The sequence below is a fragment of the Hippocampus bargibanti genome, linkage group LG05 (assembly GCF_051943395.1).
Source record: "Hippocampus bargibanti isolate YZ-2025 linkage group LG05, ASM5194339v1, whole genome shotgun sequence".
In the NCBI taxonomy this organism is placed as follows: domain Eukaryota; kingdom Metazoa; phylum Chordata; class Actinopteri; order Syngnathiformes; family Syngnathidae; genus Hippocampus; species Hippocampus bargibanti.
Window position 1 is genome coordinate 19,370,172 of NC_142738.1, and position 27,329 is coordinate 19,397,500.

The 27,329-nt window shown below is 41.4% G+C and overlaps 1 protein-coding gene and 1 pseudogene across 4 annotated transcripts in view; both read right to left on the reverse strand.

The window, feature by feature from the left end:
• The window catches only part of hipk2 (homeodomain interacting protein kinase 2), a 94,028-nt gene that overhangs the window by 59,515 nt on the left and 7,184 nt on the right, over positions 1-27,329 (reverse strand). For all 4 annotated transcript variants that reach the window (XM_088997163.1, XM_088997162.1, XM_088997161.1 and 1 more), the window contains exon 2: positions 8,356-9,511. In XM_088997163.1, the coding sequence (XP_088853289.1) occupies positions 8,356-9,511 (1,156 nt within the window). The remainder of the gene's footprint in view (positions 1-8,355; positions 9,512-27,329) is intronic.
• On the reverse strand, positions 6,867-7,016 carry LOC148898152 (U1 spliceosomal RNA; annotated as a pseudogene).

Genomic DNA, 27,329 nt, shown 5'->3' on the forward strand with positions numbered 1-27,329 from the left:
TGTCTCTCACCCTCTCTCTCAGATATATGACAAGATGTAACTACCAGGACAGTTAATGCATTCATCCTCTTAATTGTAATATATACACACACACAAACAACATCCATGTCTGTCTCCAAAAAAAAAAAAAAAGCACAATCTTTGATCGTATTGGTGAGTAAATGTCTTCGCCCCTCAGCCACCAAGAAGTCATTGGCTCTAAAATCCTTTTTGTATCTCAAGCATGCTTTCTCCCTCTTCTTTCCTGCACATTTTTCAACCTGAGTTTTAAATATTCATGCAAGTGGATGGAGACGGTGAAGGTGGGCAAGGGAGGGTGGGAAAAGAGGAGAAGCAGCACGAGTAAGCACAGCACATGGCAGGGGGGACGACCGCAACCATCTTACTTCAGATGGATGGCGGGTATCCTCGTATGGTGGAGAGAGGTTCAGCAGGACAACTTTTGATTTAATTAGACCTGAGGGCGCCGGTGCCAGTCAGCGAGTGATGACTGTCAACCCGCCTACGTTTGATTTAGAAGAAAAATGTGCCAAATGTGCAATCTCTGCTGTGAAAAATTTCACCCAAGCAATCAGCTTTGAAAAGAAATCAGCAAGTGAAAAGAAAATCTCATGGTTTTTTTTACATTTTGATGTAATATTTTTATTCAAAGAACGGTGTGTATAAGGCTGAACGGGTCATACTCGTGTGTCAGCACAGAAAACGCTGAGGTGAGTCAAACAATACAAAACAGAGTGACTGCAGCCACCGGTGGATGGCTCGCTGATTTTTATCAAAGCACCTTCATTTTTTCTTTCAGCCTAATGACTTTGTTTTTGTATGGAAATTGAACTGAGAGGCAGGACATTAATGAGTAGCACACGCACACGCACACACACACACACACACACACACACACACACACACACACACACACACACACACACACACACACAGACGCACGCACGCACACATTCATACAAGAGGTGCAGCATTTTTGCGTCTGGTGGTAGCAGAAGTTCACCTGTTCTCTCCAATGCAAGCAATGTTTCATTATTTGGCTTGATTAAGTGCCAGAAGCCCACAACTGTGTGTGTTGTGTTATGTTTCCTATGCTTTACGACCGATAGTTAATTAGCCTAGCTGCTACATGTCTCCTGCTTGGTGGTTGCTCTGTGGAGACATATGCAATATCTGCCCAGAGGCGCATTATAAATGAAAGAGGTTATTAAGATTCTGTCATGCATACTAAGGTGTTATGACTGTCATGAAGAAAGCACAGCGGTGAATACAGTGATCATTCTAGTGGTCTTGAGGCTGCCCGCCAGTGAGCAGTGACAATCTAGGGGTGGTGTCTTACTTAATCCAGGAGATGGATCTGTTTTTCATATGTTATAAATTCTATTACATATCAAATATACAATATAAATTCAACTCAAGAACCATTTGCGAATAATAAGCTGCATATGACTAGCAATTGGGGCTTATGAAATCTACATAGCAACAACTATCTCTGACTGCCCGTCTGTGTAAGGCTGTAAGCTCTCAGTCGTACAGGAGTGGTCCATCCATAAAAAGGTTTCTTCAGCCGTCAACTGTACTTCTTTGAAGGTGTGGGACACTTCACTTCTTATCCAAGACACTTCTTTTTTCCTCACCAATTTACTCACCAATACCATCAAAGGATTGTGCTTAGTTTTTGGAAGTCTTTTTTGGAGAATTTGTTTAGTCTCCCCAATGTATTGCTTTTTACAATTTTCATTTTTACAATGTATTGAATGAACTACATTACTTTGTTTTTCATTTGGCAGCCTATCTTTTGGATGCAATTTTTTTTGCCTAAAAGTTTTTTTTTCGGTTTGAAATAAGTAGGAATTTTGTGTTGCCAACGGACTGGACTCTCTGTAGTTCTTCAGAAACTCTTGCAATGTAAGGTACTGCTACTCCTCTCCTTTTCGTATCTTCAGAATTTTTGGTGTCATTCCCTATTCTTTCCTTTTGACATTTGTTAAAAGACCACTGAGGGTACCCACAGTTTGTGAGTTCTCTCCTGATAGGTTTTTACTCCTTTTCTCTACCTTCAACGCTTGTTGGTATTGGTTTAGCCCTATGCTGGAGGGTTCTGATAACTACTGGTTTGTGTTGTAGAGGGTGGTTAGAATCTAAAAGTAAGTCATGGTCAGTGTGCGTGGCCTTCCTAAAGACTTCTGTTTTTAGCGCTCTCTCCTCTTTTATAATTACTTTACAATCCAAAAAGGGTAGTTGATTCTCTTTAATGTCCTCTGGAATAAATTTAATGTTGATGTCTACCGAGTTGAGGTGATCTGTGAAGGATTGAATTTCTTTACGACTGGCAATACGACTTCCCACATACCTGCGTTTCCACCACTTGCTTGTCTCCTCCCACTTTCCTCAGATTTCTCATAAACAGTGCTTGTACCTTGAACAGCAACATTGCCTTCCTCCACTTTTCATATTTCAACTAGGAGGCGGTTAATTAGCTTTAGCATATGTACATATCAACAGACACTGCAGAGCAGTGACTAACATTCAACCTCCTGCATTAAAGGACAACAGACGTCTCCGGACAAGTTGTGTCCATAATTTGTAAAATGGCTTCAAATGACTTCTACTGAGCATATTTTACAAAGATTCCACCTCATATAGCTATATTTTACGGTTTAAGACTCGCGCTGAATATTCCGGAAGTCTTGTTTTTGAGTTGGTGACAAGTCCTCACCCTACGTCACTGAAGGAACGCCCCTGACTGAAAAAAGGACACATTGTACCAGTCCTTCCATCACGTCAATGCATTTTGCTGTAATTGTTTCGTCTGAAAACGTCATGTTGCACCAAAAAGAGGCAGAAGAGGGCGACAAAGCTCCATGTAAGGAGTTAATCAGCCTGTGGAAACGGGCTGATTAATTCCTCACACGGAGCTTGGTCGCCATTTTCTGACTCTTTTTTGGTGATACATTTCCCCCTAATGTTGCCTCAAAATGGCATGGAATAAATTCTTTAATCAATTGCAAATATGTATGCTTTCATCTTCAGAACTCTTTGAATCATATTCATAACTGGATGAGTAACAATAAAGCATATTCTCCGAGTCTGAAGCCATTGTTTTGATTCCCGAGCAATGCAAGACGTCTTGGCGTGACGTCACGAACTGGGGGCGGGACTTTCTGAAAATGCCCAATTCGCAGCTCAATTTTTTTGCAGATTTTGGACACAGTCATTTTTATTGGTGTTTTGCATTTGACTAAAATATACTGCGTGTTTTGGGTATTTTAAATGCTATAAAACGTTTTTCTGATCAGTTAGGAAACAAAAAAGTGATGTCGGTTGTCTAAGATGCCCCTGACTGTTTCTTGACAAGGTGCCGGAAAGCCTGCATGGGTTTGTTACAGGTAGACAGATCAGGAGGCAGATAGACAGGTGTAGCAGAGGCTCCCTCCTCTTACTTTGCACCGCCTCAGCTTCTGATGGAGACATACATATTTCAACAGTTATTAAGGATACAACATAAGCCTCAGAGTTGTCCAAAAAAAATCCAGTGGTAGCATCAGCCCCACTCGACTTTTCCAGCACATAGTTCTGTAAATATATGAGCCATATACAGTATATTTAGCACAGCCACCTTATGTAGCAGAGATGTGGTTGCATATATGTTTATATCTGTACAGTTCTTTTTCTGAGATATTTATTTTTGTGCATGCAATATTTGGTTTTGAGGCGGTATCCATAGCCTGTCTTGGCGATTATTTGGCTGAGGGGGTTCAGTCCTATGCAGAATAGCAGTGGGGAGAGTGCATCACGTTGGTATATGCCACATTTAATGGACACTTGCGTTAGTGGCTTGCCATTGGCTTCAAGTGTGGTTTTCAACATCCTCATCAAGTTTGCTACAAAGGCTCTCAGGTTCCTGTTGACCTTATACAACTCCAAGCATTCAGTGATCCATGTGTGTGGCATCGAGTCATATGCTTTCTTGTAATCAATCCAGGCTGTGCACAGGTTGGTATGTCGGGACCTGCAGTCTTATGCGACTGTTCAGTCAACCGGCAGCTGATGTTTGGCACCTCTAGTATCTCTACCAATGCCTTTCTGGGTTTTGCTCCTCATGTATTGATCCATGTGTCCACTTATCTCAGCCGCAATGATACCTTACATTAGCTTCCATGTTGTGTAGAGACAGGTTATTGGCCGATAGTTGGAAGGAACTGCACCCTTTGAGGAATCCTTCATGATCAGGATTGTTCGCCTTTCGCTTAGCCATCCTGGGTGAGTCCCATCCATCAGCAACTGGTTCATTTGTGCTGCTAGGCGCTCGTGGAGTGCTGTGAGTTTCTTTAGCCAGTAGGTGTGATCCTCTTTCAGAGTCACCAGCCATTGGCATATATATATATATATATATAGTGTTTAAAGGCAGCCACTCTTATGGCGCCATCTTGAAGTCAATATGACAACACAAAGGATGCATGTTTGTTTTGGCCAAGGTTTTACGTCGGACGCCCTCCCTGACACAACCTCTGTTGTATTTATCTGGGCTTGGGCCCTTTGCCTGCTTATAGAATCTGGGCTGGGCACTGAAGTTGAGTGCCATATATAATCAATGATTGGAGACGACTATAACATGTACATTACCTATAATGGAAATATAACTCGTTCTTCAAACGTGCTGCTTATGTATGTAGCCAAATGTGCAGTATGCAAACGTGGATAACTTTATGAAGGAACAAAATTTGTATTTACACTTCTAAAGTTAGTCATACAATGATGAGTTGCCATTATTAAATCAAACTAATTTGTTTTCAAACAGACAAGAACGTTACTGTGAGTGATTACCATAATCAAGAATAATTAAAGGCAGAAAAGTTTGTCTTGGGATGAATGTAATTTAGGCCGATGCCCAGACAAATAGTTGTTTCTCTAAATAATCTCCACATCTCCTAAATTAATCTAAGGTTCTGACATCAGTTATCTGCAATAATACTCGTGCAAGCACCACATTCACTTGTAAAATAAATTCTGAGCAAAAAGTGTAGAGTCCCCGGTGGAAATCGTTGCAAGAGATTTCTGAAAATCTAAAATCAGAGACAAAAGCACAGCAACAAAGCACATCACTGTCAATGACTAACTAAATATGTCTCCCTTCCGTCATCAGCTGCCACCACTAAATCAGCTTCCTTCATTTTCTTCACTGCAAGTCTCACTGTGTTCCATCTACACTACAGTATCTCAAGGGCACTTGTCTGATGATGTATATCGGAAAAAGCCACCATAGACAAGACAATAATCCATTTACGTGGAGAGGTATAAGCCTGATGAGAAGGGCTGCCTCTTGCATCATTACCTATAAGCAGGCAAAGGGCAGAAGGTACATATCGGACCAAGAGGAAGTTGCCAGGACAGTAAACCCACCTCAGTGTCATACAATGTAGTTATATCCGGCTGGAAGCTACATTGATAATAATAAACATATTGTTGAAATAATATATTTATGTCAATCAAAACCAATAATGATGATTTGATTAGAGTGTAGCTCCCGAATGAAGTTGTTTAAGCTAATTAAAAATATCAGGTAATATTACAGCTCCATCAGCCCCATCATGAGGCACAGGAGCAAACAAAACTGAAACTGGTAGGACCAGTGAGATGCTCTCATGAAAGGCAAGCTTTATTTATGTATTTATTTATTGCATAATTCGACACTTGAAAATCCATAACTTATTTTAAAAAGGCTCCTTTAGTGTGCACATGAACATAAACAAGCATGCTCTATGTATGACATGCAAAGTACAAACATCAGTGATTGACGGCAACAAAATATTCAGCAAATGGATGTAAAAAAAAGTCACAAGAGCTTTGTGATTGTAATGGGCTTGAATGTAATCTTACTTTTGTGTCTACAATAACACAATTGAATGTGGGGGAAAATGCAAATACAGTATGCAGTGCCTACAATTCCTCCAAACCATTACCAAACACCACTTGGGAGGGGGAAAGAAAACAAAAATAAAACATGAGTGCACAAAGGCGATTACATTTTAGGAAGCTCAACAAGATGAAATAGGAATATTTTGGCTAATGTGTGGGGAAATAAGTAACAAAATAACCCGTCTTAGCTGAGCTGCCAAATGACAGCCGCGTGTAGTCAGTAATCTGAAAGGGAACCACAGATCAAACCAGCAACCACCCTGTTCTCTTTTCATCTGAAGCCATCAAAGAGAGTTAAACACGCTCATCTGAACCTTTGAAGACCCTGTGAAAGGTACCCGCAGTCAAAGTGTAGTTGTTGCTTAAACTTCACATGATGCACTGACCATCTCCCATGAGCTCATTCGCCTCGGTCATCAAAATCGATCAGCACCACAATGATAATTATACAAAGTCGTGAACTTTTCAAGAGTGACTGAACAACAAATGATATTTACACCGGAGTCACTGAGACCATGAACGAGTATCTCATTTTTATTTTGGTTTTCCTTCGCATCTATTGCCAAAAATGAACTCAAAGCTCTAGCGAGACATTGAATTGGGCGATGCATGTTTGTATATGGAGTATTTTTACCTGTTATTTTTATGGTGGATGAGAAGTTTAAAGAAAGCCATTTGCGGAAATGGCATGATGACAACAAAAATGAATCGCAGGAGGCAGATGAAAAATGTCAAACACTAGAAGTGTTGCACTGAGTCAGAGCAGTGATTCCCAACCAGGAACTGTGGCATATACTATCACTTTGCTGCTGTGAAATGTAAATTTCTCCACTGTGAGACTAATAAAGGCATATCCAATCCAATCCAATCCAATATACTGTATGTATGCCATGATAGCTTATCAGAATCAGAAAGCCTTTAATATTCCCAAATTTGCAAAAAGGAATCAGGGGAGAGCGCAAACACAGGCCCCCACTACCACTAATTTTGTAGTCGAGAGTCAGGGCAGGGGTCAGCACAACCACAGTGCAATGGCTGAGCCTGCCCCTGGGTGATCTACCTTCTTAATCATGGCATCTCCCCTGCCAGGTTATCAGGTGTACCGTGATAAATAATCCAATTTAACTTAAATGTTCTGAAAATTGGTTGTTTACTACGAATAATTTATCTTTGTTCAGCTATCAATCTAGGTGAGTGATATGCACTGCAATGACAAGCAGAAAAATTAACCTGTGTACCTCCATTGTATTTTTATTTGGTGATGAGCAATGAGATCTATTCTCAATTTAAAAAAAAAACTAGCAAATGGTGATATCAGAGGATTTGTCGTGATGCTGGGGGAATTTCCCTTCATTAAAAAAACACTGGACATGAGATACGATGTAATTTCAGAAATTTAGCAGACATTGTCTCCATGGGGAAAATGGTTCAATCAATTAAAGGCATTAACATTAACACATAGTTAAAAATACCCGAAATATTAAGAAAATCATCACCATTCTTGACATTTATATGATATACTGTGAGACTAATAAAGGCAAATCCAATCCAATCCAATCCAATCCAACTACATGGCATGTGCCCGAGGTTATGCGTATATTACACATATTTCCTTTGCCTCAAGTCCAACACCAAGCCTGGTCCCAAAGCACAGCTCAAGTGTCTCTTTGTGTGAACAGTAAGATTTATTGATTGCCGAACGCTGCTTCAGCTCAACCCTAACCACTTTTTTTTTTGTTAAAAGGGATGTACAAGGGTTACAAAACAAGACGCTTGTTCAGAAAGTCATCTGGTTCTAATGCAGGGCACATTGGTGTGGATTACAGCGACATATTACAGGATAACTAAGGCTGAGCCCGCCCCCCATGGTGAAAAACTGGGCAGTGGGAAGCAGGGCTTTGATTGGCACCTTCTTCAACGAGGCAGGCTCTTAACCTCACTTTAAAACAGATGTATTTTCTTTCCTCTCCATTCCTCCATCCATCCTGGAGCCTATCCTAGCCATCTACGGGCAGGGAACAACCTCATTCGGTTGCCAGCCAATCGCAGGGCACACAGAAACGAATAACCATTCGCGCTCACACTCACACCGAGGGATAATTTAGAGGTTTATATTTTCCCGCCACGCATGATTTTGGAATGTGGCAAGAAAACAGAGGACCCGAAGAAAATCCATGCAGGCCCGGGAGAACATGCAAACTCCACACAGGAGGGGAGAATTGCAATTCTGAAACCAAAAACACAATGAGTGGTGGTACAGACTTTAGTTGCACCAACTCCCGTGACTGTCCCAAAGAATTGGCTTTGCTTTAAAATTGTTGCCCTGAACAGAAGAATAATTCAAAAAAGACTCAGAAATACAACAATTGCTCCAATGAAAGTATGAAGAATAAACTCGAGAAGATCGATAGAACGTTTTAATAGCCGAACGCTCACCTGTAGTATCTGGACTGGAGATAAGTGGAGCAGACAGCTTTGGAGACATGGCTGGCTGAGCCAAAGTCAATGACTTTGACTCTATAGGGCTGCCGAGATGGATCTACAAGCATGATGTTTTCCGGCTTCAGATCAGCGTGGATCAGACCGAGACTCTTCAGCTTCATCAGCGCCGTGGCCGCCTGCTGCAAGACGGGTCTGATGTACTTAAGCGGCAACGGGCTGAACTTCTTCTGCTTCAGGAAGTCATACAGATTCTGCTCTAGCATCTCAAACACCAGGCACGTGTGGTTCTTATGCTGGAAGCACTCATAGGCCCTCACAAAGTTGAAATCATCTGCGCTCTCCGTGCTAAGACGGGCCAGGATGCTGACCTCAATCTGACCCTGCCTGGCGTACGACGGGTGGTTTTTTAGGATCTTGATGGCCACAATCTCATTGGTGCCCCTCTTCCAGCACTTCACCACCTGTCCGAATGTTCCCCGTCCCAAGAATTCCAGCACTTCATACGTATTGGTGATGGAGCAGAGCACCTCGTGCTGCACCAGTTGGTAGTCCCCTTCATTGTTGGAGCCGCTGTTCTTCGATGTTGCCGTGGAGGCCGCGGTGGCCGCTGTCGCCACCGTGGCGCCACTGGCTGCCCCGTTCTGGATCATCAGCGGACCGTGCTCCTCGATTATCTGAACACTGCCGTTGTGGTCGAGCTCCTCGCTCTTGCGTTTAAGCCCACATCGCTGGTAGGTGTCCAGGAGACTGACTGTGCTGCGGCGAATCAGATTGTGAACCCCAACACCGCTGCAGACGCCACCCCCTCCGCTCCCGTTACTGCTTCCGCTGCCGCTGCCCAGCAAAGTGCCGACGCCCCCCGAAGTGCTACTGGCTGATGCGACCACAATGTGGCCTGCACTCGCCGGGAAGATGAGCGCCTGCTCGTACGGCAAGTTGGAGCCGGCTACCTGCTGGGAGCTGTTGATTCTGAGGGGGGCGCTCACAGCCGACACGTTTTTGCTGCTGTTGTGGCTGTAGACTTTGCTATGTGTGCCGTACCCTGTCATATCCCAGTTGCAACTCTGCTCCACCTTGAGTTTCTTCACGCTAAAGAAGGCACTTGACGGAAGAGTGTGAGGGGAGAACACTTGCACTTGCGAGGCCATACCTGTGACGAGAGGGCACAAGACGGGAGGGGCCAAGAAGGAAAGTGAGAGGTTAGGAATTTCAGAGTCAATGAAACATGAGTGCTACGTTGAAGCTTTAAATAAAGACAGCTTGGGTCAGAGTAGGTCATTAAAGGACCAAGCACATACTGTCTGTTGAAGCATCAGCATGTTCACATCATTAAGATCACATTGAAGGCAAATATCGAATATCCTTTTCTACCTTGCTCTTATGCTATATATGCCTTTAGCAAACAAGATTGTTTTAAGTTATTACAAATATAGTGTGATGAGAGAGTCGGATGTGAATCATTTGCTAAAAGTCAAATGTTGTTTCTCCTTTCCAGGAAGGTGAAAAACAGGAATTTAAATGAAAAAAAATCAACCTTCAAACAGACACGTGACTGACACAAAAATGTACAGTACATACAAACAAGGCAACAACTAAATCCCCGGGAAAGATTGCAATTTCCTTCTTCACCACATAACCCAGCTGCTGCATTTATTATGGCACAATAACTCACATTGGGGGAAAAGACTCTTATCGTTCAAAAAGCTGTAAGAACTGCAGAAGGGAACTGAACTCTATCTCAACCACAGATCCTGAAGACAACAACACCAAAGCTAAACTGCACAAGTGTGCACTTAACTCTTGGGAACATGATGCCTTAGACTAAGCAAACGCCTTCCCAAGTAAACAACTGCCCAAAAATAGTCACTTCTTTATCTGCCTCCTTTGCAAACAGGCTTCTTTGTGACATTGGAATGATTATCACAGCACAGAAAAGATTACTGTATATGCAGCTTGTACTTTGTGCTCTTTCCAGTAAGCCACACCATAGAGGTGCCCTCTAAACAAAATAAGAGCTTCCACGTGGTGATGCGCACAGACAAACATAATTGTGTTTCATTCCTGATGAACTGAGGCTCTAGAGCAGGGGTGTCCAAAGTCGGTCCTCGAGGGCCCCTGTCCTGCCTGTTTTCCAGCTCTCCCAGGAGCAACGCACCTGATTCAAATCATCAGGACCATTTTGATGCTGCTTCAGAGCTGGCTGATGAGCTGATCATTTGAATCAGGTGTGTTGCTCCTGGGAGAGCTGGAAAACAGGCAGGACAGGGGCCCTCGAGGACCGACTTTGGACACCCCTGCTCTAGAGGCAAGGAAGCATGCTTGGTGGCTTTAAGTGAAATTGAGCTCACCGATATGAGTGAATATGTTTGCCTCTTCCAATGACAAAATCTCGTGAATAAGAAAAATATAATTCTTACAGTATTTAAGGTTGTGCGACAAATTCCACGTACAGAAAATGTATCTACTTGGTAATATGTAGAGCTTTATCATTGCACTCATGATAAAAAATCTTATACAACCTTTCAAAATAATAATAATGATCTGAAAAACATAAGCAAAGCAAAGTATAGATATTTTAATCAGCAAGTTTGACATTTCTGTTTTATTGCTGTTGTATATTTGCCTTTTTTTATTTCACTAAACCCAAGCCGAGACATTGCTGACAAACAAATCAACAAAATTAAAGTACATTTGTTGCACTCTAGTCTTTCACTTCAGAATCAGAATCAGAATCATCTTTATTGCCAAGTATGTGTAACACACAAGGAATTTGTCTCCGGTGTAACACGCTGCACTAGTATCATCATAAAAAAAGTTGCTGCAAAGTTTGTGGAAAAACACTAGCTGTGTCCAAGCAGGCAGTTCCATTAAAATTGTAAACCACTAAATGGCAGTGGCTCAAGACTCGCAAGACCCAAAACATAGGATATGTTTCTGGTTGCAAGTTTGCATCCCCTAATCGTGAATGTGCTATTAAGTAAGGACCCAAACCTCATACTGTTTGGGTCGTAGCCTCTTCTTACTAACAGTTCTCTATTAGTGCATATCTGTGGGATCCAGTTGGAATTGTATTGAATATAAAAATAAATTTAAATAAATAGATTTAATTAAACGCAAATTCAGGAGTCCTAACGGTTCTTTTATCTCGTTTACTTCCTCATCATCCAAACAACGGCACGGAATATACGACTGGACCCTCCACAGTCCACACCCTGCCCACCACCTTTTCCAGCTACTCCCCTCAGCAAGGCGCTTGCGATCCATCCATCCATCAATCCATTTCCCATACCGCTTATTCCTCACGAGGGTCGCGGGGGGGCTGGAACCTATACCAGCTGTCTTCGGGCACAAGGCGGGGGACACCCTGAATTGGTTGCCAGCCAATCGCAGGGCACACAGAGACAAACAACGGTCACTCTTCCAGTCACACCTAGGAACAATTTGGAGTGTTCAATCTGCCTGCCATGCAGGTTTTTAGAATGTGGGAGGAAACCGGAGGACCCGAACAAAACCCACGCAGGCCCGGGGAGAACATGCAAATTCCACACAGGGAGGCGAACCGGCGACCTCTGCACTATGAAGCCGTCGTGCTAACCACTCAACCACCGGGCCGCCTCCCTACTGATCCATGCGCACCAAATCAACCAGACATTTAAATAGCTTCTTCGCCCAAGCCATTAACTTTCTAAACAGTAACTCAAATAGAGCTGTACTGTATAGTGCCCCATTTTTTATCATGATGATACTCGTGCAGCGTGTTCTACCGGAGACAAATTCCTTGTGTATCCTACAAACTTGGCAATAAAAATGATTCTGATTCTGATCTAAAAGTCAGAACACACATTCTTATGACATTAGGGGAGAGCATGCACATTTATGGAATCGATTAGAGAGTCAGGAAGTAGAGGGCATTGACAAAGGCCTCATCATTTTGTCCTGAGCGGTGATCACAATTCATTCCTTAAAAAGGCATTAGCTCTCTATTTTAATGTACACAGCTTCATTTCTATTTGAACTCTCCCTGTTCCATTTTTGTCTCCAGTCTGGCTTTGCTCGGACATTGCCTCTATCTCAAAACTCATCTGGTATTAGTCCAAATGCTGTAGGATCGGAGCTGTTGTGTACACTCGAGGGTTTAGAGAGAGCCTGACAATTGTTAGAGCTCATGTAGGTCCCCCATGTGTCCTACATTTCATCTTAAAGCTTGTTATATTAATGACTCTGCATAATCACCAGGATGTACTTTTTTTGTTCAACCTGACAATGAATGGCCTGCAGGAACGGATTGTCCAGTGTGCTAATAGAGAACGCCCAGGAGGCTATTAAGAGCAAGGCTCGCTGCTAATAACTTAAGCTCTCAAGGCCAGATGTCACTTCTTGGATTACCAATTCCTGTGCGTGTACTTTTCTTTAAATATATTATGAATGATGGGTTGCGTCATTGAGTGGCATCGACAGAATATGATTGAAAGCCCGTCAGGATAATCATATGGACAGACACAATGATGGATTGATGGATGGATGGATGGACGGATTCATGGATGGATTCATGGATGGATTCGTGGATGGATTCCATGGATGGGGATTGGAAGGGTGCATAGATGGATGGATGGATGGATGGATGGATGGATGGACACCGAGACAGCTCGTTCTCAAAAATGCAACCAGCGCGATGAGGGAAATGTTTGGACTATAAAGGGGCCCTCTCACTCAGATGCAACACTGTGGTCAAAGGGTTCACTTGGTATTGGCTGCACGGTGCAATGAACTGAATGACTTGCGTTCCCAAAAATGGGTTATAGCACCGGAATTGGAAGTGGATGTTTAGAAATACAGACGAAAAGAGGCCAAACTTGTTATGAATGTATGTCCAACTGATTTATTTTTGACATGAATGTAAGAGTACAAACAAAATTGCAGTGGTGAGGCCTGTGGAGCACAAATAAGTAATTAAATGAACCAACACTATGAGGTCAAATGGCTGGAATGTTATCTCATGACACACACACACACACACACACACACACACACACACACACACACACACACACACACACACACACACACACACACACACACACAAGCAACAATATGATTAATTATACAACAGTAGAGTGACTAAGCACAGTCTCTGAAACTCGTGAAAAATGTAGACATTGATTTTGGAATTTGAAACACAATAGTGTCAAAAAATAACCTTTAGTTACCAATGTGTTATCGAACTTCTAACTTAAGAGTGGGAAAGACTCTTTGCTACACATTGACAGAGTTTAAATGCCTTCAGTAGCCAAGATGTTTTCTTTCAGCATACCTAAACGAACAGACAACAATTCAGGATTCTTGAGACTCATTTTCCACATTTCCGAAGCAGTATGTTGAAATGGTAATAATCAGTGTTTTTAGGAAGATTAGGCCTCTGTCAGAGAACTGTTAATCTTCTTTTTACGGAGGATCAGGGCTACATACCATGTGGGGGTGGCCTGAATACGAGGGAAAGGGATCAGAATGGGAAGTGGCCCTGACATTTTATCCTGTGACCTGCTTCTGTTTGTGCACCTTTATTAACTGTGTCATTTGTACTCCCGCGAGGAACCACATAAAAATACAGAATTTGGCTTGGCTACAGAGACTTTCTTTCAGAGCCGGGGATTTGTGAGGAGTGTGCAAACACGTTTTTCGTCAGTTTATGGTTAATATCCATAAAATGTTCCACCCTCAGCAAGGACCATATTGGATGCAGGTGAAAGGGGAGACAACAGCCACCACTGAGGGGATTATCCGCATACAACAGTCAAGTAAAGTTGATGACTACATATATTTGGACTAAGTATGGAGCTGAGCGTCCGTGAGGGGAAAGAGAATTTATAAGCCAAAGAATTGACTTTTTACTTTCTCGAACAGGGATTGGCAACCGTCGATACAGAAAGAGCCGTGTGATCTATCAACTACAGGCAAACAAACAAAATCAACAAAAACTGACAAACACAAAACTTCTTTTGGCAACATATGTCAGGATAACACTGAATATGTACTTTTTTTAATGTGTGTTTATCAAAAATTGATTGGGGTTGGTTTGTGAAATGAATCAAATGCTGCAGGGAACACAAAATTGTATTTCTGCATGTAACAACGTTTTGAACTCTGGGGGTGGAAAAGGTCCTTGATTTAAGTTTCTTTTGAATTTCCACTTGAGTCCACCTCCTATTTCTGAAATTAAAAGGGTCTCATTTAAATCAACCACCTCTAGTGAAACAAAACTTTTTTCCTTGGTATTCCATCATCATTATGTACGCCTGTGGAGCCAGGATTATTGTTAACTTGTGAATTAAAAAGGACTATTTAACTCCATACAAAACATATATGTTTGCAAAAATAATAGGCAATTAAGATATTTATTTCGTATTTTCGTTTGTGTGATTTTTGCTCCTGAACTTTAGCTTAGCACTAGTGCTTTTGATGTCACCATCATTTTAAAACGTAATTTCACACTGTTACCTGTTTACAATTACATTGGAAAGAAACTTTTCCTTTCTTGGAATTAGCTGTTATTACCTATCGTATGTCAAATAACTTGGCACCAATATCAAGAATAACGTGTCCATTGTGTGAATGTTGAAACCCTAACCTCAGCAATCATGCATCTTTTTCGGAGAACAGTTTGGAAGGTCTTTGGAAGGTCTCTTTCTGTCTCTATGCCAAATAATGGCAGAATCCAACAAATCTTTGAAAAACAGTTGTATTATGAGCGAGGCACAAAACCATTCACCTTTACACTCATTAACATTTATTTTCTTTTTTTTAATGAATGGACAAAAAAAATACTAATCTCACGATTACATTCACCCAGAAAGCTTTCCTGTAGTAGCAGCACACACAGTATGGAAATGTTGAACAACTCCATATTTTCTTCTTTGCTGACTTCTGTCCATTTATTGAATAAGTGTTTGTGTGACAGATAAATACCTACACAAACACTTTTTCAATAAAATGTACCTGACGTGGTGTCGGTAGTGTCATTCAGTTTTGATGCAGTTGAATACAGTAAAGTGTCGTTATATCGATATTCAAGGGAGTCCAAAAAAATATCGATATAACCGGGACTATCGATATATCCGACCCTGTTTGCATGTAATTTTGTCCGTGCGTGCATAGAAATAGTATCGATATAACCGGGACTATCGATATATGCGATATCGATATAACGAGACTTTACTGTATCTTAATTTGAAGACCGTTCTTTTGCATCTAATTTGTCTAACGCCACTATTTCATACACAATAAATTACTTGTCGTAATGTTCACGGCAACCATGGTAACAACTTTAGAGGTTCAAAAAGCTAGTCTGAAATAAATCAAACTATTGTGGAGTTGTATGAAGGAGTGATGAAGCCGGACACTGCACAGGCTCTTACACTCGTCCGTGGATACGATTGACCATCCTGTTGGCTTTTTTTAGCCCTCCCATCTCTTGCTTATTTATAGAGCAATGCATTAGACAAGCTTGCGGGGAGATTCTACTATGTAGGCCGATGCTCCAACAGGTCTTGCAAGTCCTCTTGTCTCTCTTGAAATCCACATCAAGGAGATCGGATCTATCTCGCATGAGGCAACGAAATGATCAATGTTGTTGGACAAACATTTTTGCCTCATAAATCAGCTGACTGCTCGCAATAAATGGGACCCTTGGCCAACTCAAAGCAGAAAACGAAACCAGGTGTGCAACATTTTACAACACAACAACTACAGTTGCACAACACACACATGCAAACACATACACCTCAGGTACACAAATTCAGAAAGTTCCCGAGCTACGTTGACTCGCTCCAAACCAAGAACTGTGCCACATTAAGGGTGCAGCTTTATGTATTTGCTTTTGTATGAGCCCATAAAAACACCTACTATGACGGAAAACATTTGACTTGCTTGTTGCTCTGCTTCAGCTGGCTTTCTTATTCATAAGATCACGAGTGTCGTAAATGTCCAAAGAACAGCGCTTGACTTCTCTCCACTCAGAAGGAAATAAAGAATAAAAGAAAGAAGGAAAGAAAATGTTTTCTTAATTTTATTTTTAATGGAAGGCTAATGTTTGTTTGTTTTATACAGATCTTAGCAGAATATTTTCTGGTTTATGAATGTCATACAAGTGTACGTACGGGCAGACAAAGGGGGCTATATTTTGGTCCTGAATAGATGTGTGTGGGGGGGGGCAGCTTTGGTTACCGGTATTCATTTAGTAGACTACTTTCTAACTCATGTAGAATAATGTAAGACATGAGGAATGGAAGAACTTGAACTCTACCATTTGAAAGATGAGGCAGGTGGAATAGTTGCAATGTCACTTAAATGGAAAACAAATTGAAGAAACAAAACCAAAATCCTTCTAGTCTTGCTATTAGACAGATTTCCATCAGAATGCCCTGCACCAAAACCTCAACTTGGTTGAGCGTTCCGAAAAGAAGAGCTCTTGCTTTTGCTTTTTCTGCTTGGTGGAGACAGTCACTGACACGAATGCAGCACCAGAAACAAAACTTAGCATTAACAGAAAGGAGGAAGCTGTAAACTTATTGTAGTACACCGTAAACAAAATACACCTGCTTATTTAATAGTGAGCACCGAGCGCCACTGCAAACATTAAAATGGCATGGATGCAGTCTTAATTACAGCAGCTCTTTGGGCCTTGCGGGACCGACACCTGATAAGCAGCTACACTCTAACATTTATCATTTACAAACCATGAGAACCAACTCCCCATATCACGCTTCCTCTCACGATCAACAATGACAGCTGGATGTACCGCACGGCAAAGACGTCAATATGGGAGAAGCGCATGCGAGGTTAGAAAAGGACAACGTTTCAGGAAGTAGAGGACAAAAGACATGCAAACAACGCGGCATTCAATGATGCTGATAGTCTCACAAGGACACACACGCCTGCAAACACAAACAACAAGCCAGATACTGTATCTCTCTCTCATGTTTACGGGACTGACATCCACAGCAGAATGCAGTGGGGGCAAGAAGCTCGCCATTAGAAAACTTACGCAAGGAAAGGTTTTTTTTTGTGCACGGTCTTGTTTGTTCAAGCATTCATAGCAACACATTGGATTGATGCTATAACTCCTGCTGGGGTGATCAATTTGTTTAATCAGACATTTGTTGGTTTGGATAAAAGCAGAGTGAAAATGACAGTGGGAATGTTTTTTTTTTTTTTGGTAAATAAAACCGCTAGGACAGAGCTAAAAGACCTGAAAAACAAACAACAGGAAGAGTAAAACAAACGTGTTTTGTTTTCGTTAGCTTTTCTTCACCACTTTAATTCAATGATAATTTAGCAGTGCTGTGTTTCATTGAACTGTGGAGTGCCTGAAAGTTCCCATGGGCTAACAACTAACAACAAAAGTCCAAAAATAAAATAGGACAAGGCAAAGTGTTGGTGTGTATACTTTTTCACATGGTAAGTGGTGAAGAATTGTAGAGTAAAAGGATGAGATGGGGGGGGGGAGGCACTGGATCTCTTAGTGCATTTTAAAGTAGTTACCAAAACAGGTAAGATAACAACAAAATTTTCCCTACATCCCTTTATTATTTATTCTTTTGGTACCCTTCAGGATCACTTGAACATGACAATGTTTCCTGACTCAAAAATAATTTGCAGTTATGAAAAACAATGGCTTTGAAAATGCAAAGATTGAACCAACTGTGGCGATATGTGTGTGTGTGTGCGTGTGAAAATGTGTTATTTTTATTTTAATAAAATCCAGGGTCAAAGTCGGTTGCTGAATGAGTATCGAACAAAGGCAGCTGGAATATTGACCTGTCAGTTCACCTTCAGTGCCAACACACCCACACACACTCGCCTCCCTATTTGCATGCCATCTCATGATGTAAACCAATTGCACCTCCACTGGATGTGCAATTCCTGACACTCGTCAAAGGTGTCATGAAATGTTCCTCGACTTTATGTCAAAATTATGCAGCCACCATATTTGCATGAAAACATACACCCAAGGGGAGTCATTGAAAGCCCCACCCCCTCTGGAACCTTTCAATGAACTGTGACAAGCGAGAAACCAGTCCAACCAGGCCAGGAACCATGGGGACAAGCCACTTAGAAAGACAGGACCTTCACTTCCTTCCTATTTCCAAAACATAGCAACCGATAAAGCAGCCCCACATAGACATGTGAGGGTTTCGTAAGCATGAAATTGTTAGACTGATGTGTCACCCAGGTGATCGCATGACCAAAAGTGAGACATCTTACAGAAAACGACTACATGTTGGATCATGAGAAATGCCTACGCTGGGAAACAGAATTTACAAGCAGAAAACCACACAAGTACCATGTGTCTCACACCAGAGACCGTATACTTTATTTGTTCCTGATGTGGTCTCGTGGGCCCTCCACCCCCCGACCCCACCTCCCCTATGCAATCAAATACCAAGTGGAGATGTTGCACATGCCTTCCCAGGCGACACTAGTATGTGATATTTTAGCAGAAGGTGTGAAGCTCTTTTTGGGATGCACTAAGACTACAAAATAGACTACTTTAGGCTACCTGTGTCATAAGATGTTTCATCTTGTACTCTCTTTCTCTTTAGTCGAGATACTAATCCATAGCCATGCATATTAAATTGCCTTTACGTCTTCATTTTCCCTCATCTTTCTCTTTGGAATCCTTACCCCTGTCCTTTGCTAAGTAAAGAAATCCCATGTTGCTGTCCGGTACTGTTTCCATTGATTGTATTACCCAAATATGCATCCTTGCATTACAATTTAGCCAGGCATATGCACCCTTTCTTAATCCATGTGACAGTGCATCATAAGCATGAACACATGCGATAAATACAGCTTGCCGACTCAGCGCTTTGATTCAGTCTGAGGATCATACCTATGTTGCATCTTTTTTGAAGACCTCACAGAAAATATTTTATGCTTCAAATTCAATCACCAAGTATGGAAAGCGCCAGTCTAAATACAGTAAAGTCTCGTTATATCGATATCGGATATATCGATAGTCCCGGTTATATCGATACTATTTCTATGCACGCACGGGGAAAATTACATGCAAACAGGGTCGGATATATCGATAGTCCCGGTTATATCGATATTTTTTCAGACTCCCTTGAATATCGATATAACGAGACTTTACTGTATCTTGAACTAAGTTAATTACACAATATGAAAGGAAATCAAAGATCCATACAAATGCGCAAGTTTGGACCTGTTCATGTGTCGTCTGACACCTGACCCAACATTTCCAGTTCCAAGTTGGATGAAAGGAAAGACATTTCCCATGACTATTAGCATGATGAAAGGGACGACGGAAAGGTGCACATGTTGCCATTTAAAGTCATCAGTAACATTTTTTATGATTGTCATGACAGCAACTGGCCTGTGAGTGTGGTTCATTGTGGTTTCAAGTTAAGGTTTGCCGTTTTATGTGGGGCAGCTTCATTCACATTAAAAGGGTAGAAGCATGTTTTGTGTGACCAAGCAGCTGCTGTGTTCCATCAGAAAAGCACATGAGATAGGATTCCAGATGTACAAAAGAGACCGGTGAACGGAGATGATAGGGTCGACGACCCCTGTGCCCCGGAGCTCCATGGGCCTCAGTAGAGGAGGTTCATCTCTCTACCCCACATCATTACTGCCTTTTACTTTCCACAGACTTTTCAGGCTCATTGTGTCACTTCAACCATTTAGTTCCTTTACTAATTAGCATTTTTGTGCACAAGGGATAATAATAATAATAATAATAATAATAATAATAATAATAATAATAATAATAATAATAATAATAATATACAGTAAAGTCTCGTTATATCGATATCGGTTATATCGATAGTACTGGTTATTACGATACTATTTCTATGAACGCAAGGAGAAAATTTACATGCCGCAGGTTCGGATATATAGATAGTCCGGTTATATCGATATTTTTTCCGACTCCCGAGAATATTGATATAACGAGACTTTACTATTACATTTTAAGCGCCTTTCAAAGCTCTGAGGGACACTTTACAGTCACAGACAAGCATAGGTACTATAATAAATAAAATACAATCACAAATATAATACAATGAATAAAATACAATTATAAATAGAAACAAGAGAGAGAGCTACACCGAAAATGCTATTTTAATTGGGTGGGTTTTGAGATGGGACTTGAAGGTGGGAAGAGAATCAATGTTATGAATGTTGGGAGGAAGTGAGTTCCAGAGTTTGGGGGTAGAGCAGCTGAAGGCTCTGTCACCCATCGTGCTGAGATGGGCAGGGGGGGGGGGGGACACAGAGGTGGAGGGAGGAAGAGGATCTGAGGGAACGAGAGGGAATAGAAATTTGAAGAAGGTCAGATAGGTATGGGGGGGGGGGCAGGTTATGGATAGCTTTAAATGTATAAAGTAAAAAAAATTAAAGTTGATTCTCTATTTAACCGGGTGCCAGTGCAGCTCATGGATGACGGGGGTGATGTGGTGAAAGGATGAGCTTCTGGTGATGATCTGGGCTGAAGAATTCTGGACGAGTTGAAGTTTGTGGAGATGTTTCTGAAGGACACCAGAGAAGTGAATTACAATAGTCAATCCGGGAGGTGACAAGACTATGAACGAGGATAGCAGTGGTGTGAGGAATGACACACAGGCGAAGAAGATTGATATTGCGTCGGTGGAAGTACACAGATCGGGTTAAGTTCTTTATATGGGAGTGGGAAAAAAGTGTGCTGTCAAGGATGACACCTCAGCTTTTGACCTGATGGGAGGGAGAAACGGTCAAATTGTCAATAATGAGAGAGAAACTGTTAGCTTTGCTCAAGGTGGATTTGGTACCAATGAGGAGAATTTCATATAAAGGCAATGCACGTTTGCTCCGCCATAATTCATAACCAAAACCAAAGCGAAATGCATCAGCAGGAATTGGAAAAAAAACAACCGTCTCTGTGTGCCTTTGCCATCAGAAACAAAGAGAAAAGTTTTACTCTGAGCCGGCTGATACTATTGACAGACCCAAGTGCTGTCTGCTACTTTCTTTAGTGCTGTTAACTATTTTTGTTGTTGTTGGGAAAGCAGGAAAGTCAATAGTCACAACACCAAAACTTAAAACCTTTTTGCTGAACTGCTTGGTTTAAAATTGTGTCAAAGTTTGTTCCCTTGAAACTTTGAATTCACTAATTTTTCTTTTTTTTTACATTTTACTGCGCAGAACACTGGTGACTGAAGGAATTGTGCGTAAGTGGAGCTAAACTTATCATTGCTGATTTCAAGTTCTTATTCAGAGTCCATTTTGTCTCATTTTACACAACCAAAGTTATCATTAAAAAAAACGAAGGAATGCTCATACTTAATCTATGTAATTTAATTCGTTTTGGGTGTTGGTTCAAACGTTTCCTTTTGACTTTGTCTTTTGTTTAGCACTCATTCAAGTGGACAAGGCTGAACAATGTGGTGCGAGATGAAGCCAGAAAATCTATTTCAAAGAATGACAAGTCTGTTGAAAAATTGGAGGAGAAGAAAAACAATTATGAACAGGGAAAATCTGAACCAAAATATAACTTGATGGTTTTGGTGCAGGGGCGGGAGGGGGATTAATGATGGAATATTGCAAGTCGGCAAACCGATGGTCGACGATAGCGAGAAGTTTATGGGTGGCAGAGCTCATGTTTAAGAAGGGCAGAAAAGCTGAAGACCATCTTATCAAAGTAGGACACACACACACACACATACGTGCACATGCACACAATCTCACACACACACATTACATGTGCTGTATAATCTGGCAATCGGGCTTCTGCTAAAGTGACACACAGGCACCATGTGTGCTGGCCAGTGGCCTCTCAGTTTATTAACAAACAGAGCAGGGTGGATGGACAGACAAAAGATCTGAGAAGGGGGTGGGGCAGGCAAACATCAAGCATGTGTTAGAATTGAGAGATTCACTGGCGGTTGATGGGAGACAACGAAGTAAGCATGTAATGCAGAGTAATTTATAGGTGAGTAATTTATAGATGGTTAATTCATATAAGCCATTAACTCTTTGAACTCTTCAACAGTAGCCAAAATGGAACTGTATAGTGCCACTTAGCAGTTTTTTTGACGACGATACTAGTGCAGCGTGTTCTACCGGAAACAAATTCCTTGTGTGTTCTACATACTTGGCAATAAAGATGATTCTGATTCTGATTCTGACATATATATATATATATATATATATATATATATATATATATATATATATATATATATATATATATATATATATATATATATATATATATATATATATATGCTGGCAGGGAAAGCCTACATGGAGCGCCATAACCAGGTGGCTGGCATTGTCTACCGCAACATCTGTAGTAACATCTGTAGTAGAATGACCGTGCAAAGATCCTGTGAGACTTCCAGATACAGACTGACAAGATGGTAATGGCCAACCAACCAGATATCGTGGTCATAGATAAAGGGCAAAGGAACGCCGTTGTCGTGGATGTAGCGGTCCCGAGTGATGGGAACATCAGAAAGAAGGAACATGAGAAAATCGAGAAATACCAAGGGCTCAGAGAGGAGCTGGAGAGAGCCTGGAAGGTAAAGGTGACAGTCGTGCCTGTGGGGGTCGGAGCACTTGGGGCAGTGACCCCCAAACTCGACGAGTGGTTGCAACAGATCCCGGGAACAACATCGGATATCTCGGTCCAGAAAAGCGCAGTGCTGGGAACAGCACGGATACTGCGCAGAACCCTCAAGCTTCCTGGCCTCTGGTAGAGAACCCGAGCTGAAATGGGGACAGACACCACCCATGGTGGGTGAGACGAGGATTATATATATATATATATATATATATATATACATAATATATATATATATATATATATATATATATATATATATATATATATATATATATATATATATATATATATATATATATATATATATATATATATATATATATATATATATATATATAACATATATATATATATATATATACAGTAAAGTCTCGTTATATCGATATTCAAGGGAGTCCGAAAAAATATCGATATAACCGGGACTATCGATATATCCGACCCTGTTTCCATGTAATTTTCTCCGTGCGTGCATAGAAATAGTATCAATATAACCGGGACTATCGATATATCCGATATCGATATAACGAGACTTTACTGTATATATATATATATATATATATATATACACATTTGAAATGTCTGTGCATTATTTTTTATATCCTCATCCTTATATTTGGAAAAGCAATCACACACTGCACTGAATAAGCGTACGCCATAGAGGAAAAAAGGTTGAATTGGAAAACTTACCAGTGTTCAACAAATTCATTGTATGTGTGTGTGTGTGTGTGCGTGCGTGTGCATGTGTGCGTGCGAGTGAGTGTGTGTGTGCGAGTGTGTGTGTGTGTGTGTGTCTGTGCGTGCGTGCGTGCGTGTGTGTGTGTGTGTGTGTGTGTGTGCGCGCGTGTGTATGCATGTGCGTCACAAGAGTTCAATTAAGATACAAAAAAGTGCCAGTCTTTGAAAATGTCAAAAGAAAGTAAACTCCACCCTTCTGCAGAGATAAAATAAAAATAAAAATAAAACTAGAGTGCATTGTGTTTTTGCTGTTCTCAGAGTCACCTACATTAGATACAAAGAGACAATTGTTTCCCTAATACTGCAAAAAAGAAAAAGTATTTAAATCACTTTTTTTTCAGACTATGAAACTCCTTTTCCCAAGCTTTGAACCATGCTTCTTTGAATGTGACACAATTTATTCATGAATTTTTACTGACAAGTCTCGATAAATTTCCCCAATTTCCTTGTAACATCTGACCAATGACATTATCAACATGACACACTAAACCAATGAAACTGTCCCCACTCTGGCCTCATGCTGAATATTCATCAGCCATTTACAGCTGGAGAGCGCAGGCGGGCCACCTGAAATGTCAAAGTATGTGTGCAAAGCGGCACTCGGCTAAGTAGGAGGTGGAATGAAGATACGGGATATTACAGAGCAAAACAAGCATCATGAGCTGGATTTCATGAGGGGAGGGAACAAGGTCCATAAATACAGCCATCTCTATAGTCTGACCGCCATCTCTCTTTTTTTCATTTGCCGACCGGCTTCCATCATTGCTGGCTACTGACAACAGGCACTCGCGGCTAGTCTTGCAAATATGTAGCAACAGCTGTCCAAAGGCTACATGGTCACAGTCTAATGGGCATTGCTGCCTGGTGTAGATCGTCAACGAATTGGCAGGCTTGGTGTCCGTTTTTAAAAGTCCATCACTGAGACCTTTCGTTGCAAATATCTCGTGTATTGATACTCGGTGTCAGGCATTGAAAGTATATACACATTTGTTTTGATGGGGAAATTTGGCACTTGCGGCTTTTAAACAAAGTACGTTGTGTGCACCCAGAGTCTTATGTTCATGATTAGAAGCAACGTCTGTTAAAAATACCACATTAAAAGTATGACCATTACAACTGCAGCAAGTCAAGTGAGCAGGCGGCACATTCGCTCTGTATATTTGGAAGCGCTTACCTGTGAAAGCAGCTGTTCACTGTGATGAAAATGAACAAAACATCACAGCGTCACCTTGCTAATGAACACCTGCAGTCTATACTGAGAGTCTTTGAAGCACTGAACTTCACCCCGAACATTGATGAATGTGACATCATGACATCAATGAAAATTAAATCTTTATATCTGAATGAAAAACTCAACACTTTTTTTCATGCATGTTCATATTTTAAATTATTATTATTTTGACTGGGCGGCCCGGTAGTCGAGTGGTTAGCACACCGGCTTCACAGTGCAGAGGTCGCCGGTTCGCGTCCCGGTCCGGCCTCCGGCTTCCTCCCACACTCCAAAAACATGCATGGCAGGCAGATTGACCACTCCAAATTGTCCCTAGGTGTGAGTGTGAGAGTGACTGTTGTACGTGTTTGTGTGCCCTGCGATTGGCTGGCAACCAATTCAGGGTGTCCCTCGCCTCGTGCCCGAAGACAACTGAGATAGGCTCCAGCAACCCCCGCTACCCTAATGAGGAATAAGTGGTACGGAAAATGAGATGAGAGATGAGATGAGATTATTTTGACTAGAAATGTTGTTGTTTTTTTACGCAGAGCAGCGCATTTTAAGTTAGTTTAATTGTCATTGAACTGTCCAGTTCGTCCCATGGCCTCACTTGTGCTTTGAATTTTGGCCTTCTGTGCGATTGGGTTTGACATTGGTTATCTCGGGACAACTGTTTAATTATTGCTTAATTGGCTCAACAAAAGGGCTTATTCACTTGGTAACATGCAGCGCTTTGTTTTGACTAGGGCTCACATCAAAGCACAAGATCTGTCAGATGGTCCAGAACCTTTCTATATCGCACTTAATTTCAACACCGGAATGGCAGTTTCACAACAAAGGACAACATTCACCAGATTTTTCCCCTATCCTGCTGATGCCTGAACTGCAAAGGAGTACTTTTTAGGCAGTTGGCAAAAGGAAAATAGTTTCCTAAACACTACAAATCCATTTCAAAACAAAGTAGGCGCAAGTGAATGCGAGCAATCACAGACAATCTTCTTGTACCCAGTGGGCAAAAAATAAGTTTTCAGTTACTATTCGGGCACACGAAGCATTGTTCGATGCAATTCTACTCTTGAATACACACATCAGCCTCATTATTAGGTGCACACACACAGTTGAAAGTAATGCAACGTCGCGGTGATGTACAATTGTTCTGCAAACCTTAGACTGACTGATTACTGTCTGATTGAAATCATCACTATTCAGAAAGCATCACACTGTGCAGATGAATTACCTTGACTGAACTAAATAAGAAAAACTCACATTTTGCAAAACTAAAATGATACATTCATTGTAGATGAGTATGTAGAGCAATGGGTGTGATTCCCAGTCCATGTATACCTTTCCGCCTGACTGGGGGCCATTACTTCCCCTCTGAGCCAGAAGCAGCTGTTCCAAACTGACACCGAGTATCAACAGCAGTGCTCAAGAAGAAAAGGGGCCCTCAAAACACTCACTCTTCCACTTTGATCTAAATTGACTGTCAGCAACTGATGTGGTTGGGACAGCCATGCTTTCAGAGGTTTCCAAAGGTCTGTAAAATGTGTCAGGAGCACTAAATTAGGAGACTCGAGTGACGGCAAAGAGCATGAGAAACAATTTTTCAAAGTATTTTAAAACAACGTGTAGAAAACTGAGATGATCACTGGTGCTAAGTACTGAAGGTAAAAACCAACAAGTTGATCCGATTGAAATTGGGTCTCTTGTGGTGCGCTGATGTCTACTGTCTTGATCCCTCCCTGTTTCCAAAAGCCCACCTGGGAATTATTATGAGAGCTTAAATATTCAGAGTCTTTAGCACATAATTTAGCAAGTCGACAGCCCAGATATTTTTTTTTCTCGGTTACACACTAGACTAGACTGGATGAACAAAAGTTCTGGAGCCTGCCTCTTTACAATGTCAGCATTTCAGTATGTGCTGAAACAGTTTGAGGATGGCCTCTTTCCGTTCCGATTGGACTGTCTGTGCCCCATTTTCTTGGTTAGAAGAGTTTAGTGTGGAAGAAATTTGATTAACCACCTTTACAATGAACACGAACAGAACTTGTGAGAACATCAGAATATGTACATAGAGTTCCCACGGACATAAAATGCTCCCAGAAAAGTGGAAATACAACTACAAAGTACAGAGTTAAGCTACCAGGACCAACAGTTTCTCCTATGGTGGGATAGCTCGTTGGCCATGCAAAGCAATGACGGTTCTTTGCTGCAAGCGATTCACATGTCACCTAATCCCTTCCTAACATTTACGTTCCTCTCTGTCCTCAGGCTTGAACTCAAGACGCCCCCCTGAAAGACTGGGAATCCATCCCCACAAGGTGTGGACCGGCGGTGGATTGCCAAAGCCTCGAGAGCCCTTTCCTGCAATTCTAATCACGGTTTAAAAAGGAGCAACCTTGA